This window comes from Brachypodium distachyon, chromosome 3 (genome assembly GCF_000005505.3).
Source record: "Brachypodium distachyon strain Bd21 chromosome 3, Brachypodium_distachyon_v3.0, whole genome shotgun sequence".
NCBI lineage: Eukaryota > Viridiplantae > Streptophyta > Magnoliopsida > Poales > Poaceae > Brachypodium > Brachypodium distachyon.
In genome coordinates, this window is record NC_016133.3 from 52,446,999 (window position 1) to 52,453,257 (window position 6,259).

Genomic DNA, 6,259 nt, shown 5'->3' on the forward strand with positions numbered 1-6,259 from the left:
TGGTTAAAAAACATCAATTTTCTTGCGCATGGAAAGTATCAGTTCTGTTGCCTCGATGAAAAGGGGAAAATAATTGACAGTACATAAATCCTCTAAACTCTAGTTTGCCAAACATTGACCACCACAATAACCATGACACACCCCCTTTTTAGAAAACTTGTATAGAAAATAAACATTTTATGATACATAAGTCTGATTGGATTCTATAATTACCAATGCATGCAATGGCTATAGAAGTATATACATACAAAGGAAGAATCCATCGGTCCCGCACCCTCGGCTTTGCATCGCCTCGCTGCTTGCATCATTGCCAGCGGTGACGAAGTTTCACTTCGGCAATACCCAAATTCGAGGGTTTTCGACTAAGGAGAGCACGGGGTGCACCAGCGATCTCGTCGACTAACAAAGACTAGGGGAATCGCAAGGTTTATCCAGGTTTGGGGCCCTCGGAAGGTAATACCCCTACGTCCTGCTTGTGGTGTATTGTATTGATCGAGATTACAAGAAAGCTCTGAAGTTATGGTGCGCACATGAGATCTGGCGTGTGTGTAGAGGATGATCATTCCCGATCCCCCCTCCTAACCTTATATACTGGCGGCTAGGTCTTGAACGTGATAATCAGGAAGGTTACAATCAAATCAGTACATTCTGGTATAGTAAGATTACGTTTCTTGGCTTGAGCCGCACTTTGAGGGATTCGACCTGCATATACTTGACGGGCCTTCGAGCGGACCCCCTGTTAATCTGTATCGGGTATATGAAGGTTGAGGATTCGAATGGTCATTCCCTCGTCAAGCGGCCCTGTCTCCACTAGTTTTGGAAAAATAATACCACACACATAGGATAAAAATCCTATTTAATGATACATAAGAAGAAAAAATATGGTTCCCTGCAAAAAGAAAAGAAAAATATGGTTGACATATCTTCAATCAATGGGTCAAGGAGTTCGGTGAATCAATTTAAATGATTTTATCCAATGCTCCGTGTGATGGAGTCATAATTGATTAATTCTCCCTCGAAAGGAAAATCTTGCATCAAAATTTAAACACAGAAGTCTACAGACGAGGAGCTAATGAAATAATACAAATGCTACGGCCATTTACTAAAAAAAACGAAAGAGGCATCTTTGAAGTCAACAGAGTTTGAACGATCGTGAGACATCGCAATAGAAAAACAAATTCATTCAAGTATCTACTCTAAGCGTTAGTTATGCACATGACATACAAAAACCTTTATCAAATATCTGCCATGTCGGCTTTCCTGGCGCTGACAAGTAGGCTCCACACACCGGTGGCCCAAATTTGTAAATTTTTTATAAAATCGTAGGGAAAAAAAACATGAAAAGGTGAAACCAGTAGTTCAGTTCTTTTCCCGGAGACAATACTCGTGCTTCTTAAACGTGTAGGAAGTTTTGACCCTGTGTGTATTAGCAGCGCTCTTGCCGCTTCCTTTCTAGAAAGAAGATGAACAAATTTGTCGATTGTAATTTCAGTGCATGGTCTTCTACAGTTGGAGCTTAGGAAATACGACTTTTTTGGTCTTTAGAGGTGTCAACGTCAAGAAAGAGTCAAGTAGTAAAAAGGAGTATGTGTTCAATTTTTAGCTACAGCAAATCCACCCATTATCATTAAATACAAGAAACATCCTAACTGCAAACCAACTGTCGCCTTTCAGAACTGTCGCCATTTATCCAGTTGCAAAGGAACCCAGAATCCAACCAGACTCTAGAAAACGAAGACATGCAGCAACACGAACCTAACCAAAGTCACTGTCCACCACATTTGGCACCCCAAGACCAAGTCCAACATAACTGCCATATAACCGTAGAGTGGGAATCTTTTTCCTTGATCATAAAGTGGAGATTTTGTGTTGTGTCTTTCGATCCATTGCACCTGGCCAAAAGAAATGACTATCGGAAAGAAAGAATTATCAGGTTCTAGTTTTCGAGTCTGCCTATGTTTGGACCGCAGATACATAAATGAGAAAATGAGCAAATTCGTACTGTGACATCCTATACTTATCCTTGCTAGAACGAAACTTGAAAACACAAGTTCACAGTACACAACTGACAAAATCCCTAAAAAGCATACGAGGTGTGCGCATAATTAAACCACACACTTAAGATTTTTCCAGAAGCAGCCACGCCGAGCTTCGTTTTCAAGAAACGTTGCGGTCACGAGAGAGCCCCTCGCTGCCCGCCCAAGAGCAGAGTAGCCCAGCCGCAGCCAGCCAAGCCGGGAGCCGGCCCACATCCGTGCCATCCCTGCGCGTTGCGTGGGTCCCCATCCCCACCCGGCGAGCTCCAGCTGGTTCCGACCCAGTTAACGCCCCCGAGCCCAACACCCCCCGACCCAGCAAGTCGCGCTAAACCTGGCTGGCGCCTCCCGTGCCACAACCGCGTCGAGCCGTGCACGCGGACACGTCGCACTCCACGCGCTAAACTATATAACCCGCCACCTTTCCCTCCCCAAATTCCCAAAACAAACCAAGCTGCTTCCGCTTCCCTTCCCTTCTCGCTTACCACACTCCACACTGCTCGAGCCACTCTTCATGGACCTCGGTGCTCTCAGCAGCGACTACTCGTCAGGGACGCCGTCTCCGGTGGCGGCGGACGGCGACGAGGGCGGCGGCTTCTCGACGTACATGACTGTGTCTTCCGCCCCGCCGAAGCGGCGTGCGGGGCGGACCAAGTTCAAGGAGACGCGGCACCCGGTGCTCAAGGGCGTGCGCCGGAGGAACCCCGGGAGGTGGGTCTGCGAGGTGCGGGAGCCCCACAGCAAGCAGAGGATATGGCTCGGGACATTCGAGACCGCCGAGATGGCGGCGCGCGCCCACGACGTCGCCGCGCTGGCGCTCCGCGGCCGCGCCGCCACGCTCAACTTCGCCGACTCGCCCCGCAGGCTCCGTGTCCCCGCCATGGGCGCCAGCCACGACGAGATACGCCGGGCCGCGGCGGAGGCGGCCGAGGCGTTCATGCCGGCGCCCGATCATCAAGCCCGGAGCAATGCGGCTGTCCAGGAGCAGCTGGCAGGTGCCGATGCACCAAGCGCCGCAGTGCAGTTCCTCAGTGACCCGTACTACGAGATGGGCAATGGGATGGACTTTGGGATGCAGGGATACTTGGACATGGCGCAAGGGATGCTCATTGACCCTCCTCCGATGGCGGCAGGTTCGTCGGCAGGAGGTGCCGGAGAGGGAGACCATGACGGCGAGGTCAACCTATGGAGCTACTGATGATGATAGCTCGCGTTTGAATTGTGCTTGGCGTGGCGCGCAGAACTTCTAATGTGCATGTGCAGATTTACGGCGGTCCAGTACAGGAAGTGAAGTGCATGGTTGCCGGCCCTTTCGTTTCCCTCTCTCTTTGCTTTCCTTTGTTTTAAACTTTTCTGGTTAATGTTAATGTATTCTTGCTCTATGAACTTTAATCAGAAGAAGCAGAAGGCCTTATCATGAGTTTAGTACACGTACGGGTTCATGCATGTCAGGATGTGAGTGTTAAAACTTCAAACGGAGTGTTGGCGCTGTCCACTAGCTATGTATCATGTATGTATGCATCTCCCTACCCTGTTGATGTCAATGTTATAGTTAAGCAGTTGTGTGTACTCGCTGCATTAATTAGCTGGCCTGATTTGAGTTTAAAAAATCTCAACAGCGTGTACTACTACTGGTGTTGATGTCGCTTCCATGGCGAAATAAGTGTGGGTCTAACTAATACACCCATTTAAAATGGGCCATTTTTAAACCAAGCTCTAAATTTTCAAGGCAAAATTTAAGCACATTTTTATATTTAGAAACGGATGTAGTAGTTGGTAGCATGACATATATATTTTACCAGGGTAGCATGACATATTTGTGTTATACTTTTGTTTTAATAATTTGATTGTTGTCCATTCCAAGTGTGTCACTTGACTCTTGATGTTGTATTGTTGTAAACGCCGAGTGCATTTTGCATCAGTTTAATGTCTTAGGGTCAGTTTGGCACCGCTGAATTATGTTGCACTGAACTTATTTTATAATTTGCTGTGGAAAAATACACACGAAAGTGGAGAAACGTTGGTTAGACAGACACGAAAACAGTGAAAAACGGGTGAAAAAATGGGATTACGAAAATCCACCGCAATGCCAAACACATCCTTAGTATACTAGTAAGTGCTCGCGTGCATGCGTGTTTTGAAACATAATACTCCCTCCGGTCGGAATTACTTGTCGAAATATTACATGTATCTAGATGCTTTTTGAATCTCACTTCTCTTTAATTAAGTTGTTCTTTATTACCATTTTCCTCACTGAGCCGCTTAATAGGTGTCACGGTCTAGCAATGTAAGCATGTGTGTGCACGATCCATGCACATTGCATCGGATAAAATAGAAGAATAGAAGACATATTATGATACATAGATGATGACATGAGACCTACACAGATAAATTATGTATAAAACCATATGATTTAATCTTGTAGCATGATAGCATCCAGCCACAAATTATTTTTTGGAAAACTTATTTAAATTGAAATATTTGTCTTAAGATACGATTTAATGTGTCAAAACCAAAGAAATTAAATCTGGCTCTAGCTTCCACGGTGCACCAAAATATTTGTTACTCATCAATTCTTAACTGAGTAGCTAGCTTCTCAAACTCCCTCTAAAAAAAACTCTCACCGACGCATGTGTAGGCTAGAAATATCCAACTCTGGTTTTGAGTAGCTAGCTTCTCAAACTCTCACCGACGCATATGGAGTATGCAGGCTAGAAATATCCAAGATGTGGCCTTGACGATGTCAACGAAGCTTGAGGCCAGGCTAGCAAGCCGCGGGGAAAAGGTGGTCCACAGGTCACTCAACGGTCACCAGTCACCACTCCCTAGCGCAGATGAGCGAAAAGGCTGACCAAAGCAGCTGCCTTTTCCCAGCTCAGTTGCCGTCTTTTAGGCTGTGTTTGGAAATCCAGCCCTAACAAACGTGGGCATCAATTGGGTTGCCAATTTTTTGACCAACAATTTGTCAATCCTCACTTTGCCAACTATTTGGAAAGAATGTGTGAGTGAGAAGTGGTATTTCACATTAGCAACCAAAATTTTGGCAACAAACCAAACAAGAACCCAAAAATCATTGGTTGCCAATTATTTGACATGGCTAGTATTGGCTCCCAACCAAACACAACCTTAGCTTTTTTTACCTGGTCATTCAAAGTCGAAGCTTCTGCCGCTTACCTTCTTCTATGTCTCTCTTTCTTCGTTCTTCAGCCATGGTCTGTTTCAGCTCAGGGGAAGAGAGGAAGACATGTGACGACTTGTTAATGTCATTTGTCACGTTCATTTGTGCTTCCTTCCCAGCGGCAATAACTGCTTAATAGAAAGAAAATTTTCATCATGCTACCAATCTCAAAAGCAACGTAATGTTTTCCCTACGCCCCAAAGAGATTTCATTTAGGTTTCATTACTGTTTATTCACAAAAGCACTTTTTTTTCTAGAATACATCCAAGTAGGTGTATCATCCATTAAAAAAGAGAATTGCGATGCAGTTCATTACAACCCCAAATGGGGCAAAGATACAAACTCAACTCACTTCCGTCGATTCCACGCTAACCACCTCTGGGAAGGCACTAAAACTATCTCCAAGGAGCCCAGCCTCTCTCCAAGCTCGTCCCTCCGCGGTTATGCTTGACAAGATTCCATTGTAGCTTGGTGCTGCACCTTCAAACACGATGTTGTTGTGGTGTTTCCACATGTTCCAAAAGACAAGTTCATGAAAGGCAAATTAAGTTCATCAATGTTTCGGTACTGTTTCATAAAAGACAAGTTCTATTGATTTCATCAAGGTTTATATACCATGGTCGAAAAATATACAAAGAACTAAGAAAACGCATGCGCATGTGCTAATTAACTGAACTAAGTACTCCCCCCGTCCAACAAAGATGTCTCAAGTTTGTCAAAATTTGGATGTATCTAGACATAACTTAGTGTATGGATGCATTTAAATTTAGTCAAAGTTGAGACATCCTTTGTTGGACGGAGGAATAATAGATTTGGAGGTTTTACGGCACCTCTTTGATGGTACAGGAAGAGGGGATTAGTACAATTAATCTAATGGTTGATTTGCATGGGTAGTTTAGACTTTTCATGCACAATCTTATTTTTCTTGCAAGATATTGTAGGCATGCCTTGTCATCGGGCCCAAAACTATAGATGGGTGAGAAAAATTCAAACGGGAACTCGTATCGGCCAGAAAAAAAATCGATCGACAACAACAAGTCCTCTC

At 44.8% G+C, this 6,259-nt stretch overlaps 1 protein-coding gene across 1 annotated transcript; it reads left to right on the top strand.

Annotated features, from left to right (window-relative positions):
* Positions 1-2,480: 2,480 nt before the first annotated feature.
* Positions 2,481-3,652, top strand: LOC100845084 (dehydration-responsive element-binding protein 1G). Its single transcript, XM_003570049.4, has one exon. It carries the CDS (start codon positions 2,551-2,553, stop codon positions 3,232-3,234), a length of 684 nt encoding a protein of 227 aa, XP_003570097.1. The 5' UTR covers positions 2,481-2,550; the 3' UTR covers positions 3,235-3,652.
* Positions 3,653-6,259: the final 2,607 nt, after the last annotated feature.

Bases quoted from the DNA above. Each gene is read 5' to 3' on its own strand.
- LOC100845084 (XM_003570049.4), top strand. From the start codon at position 2,551: ATGGACCTCGGTGCTCTCAGCAGCGACTACTCGTCAGGGACGCCGTCT.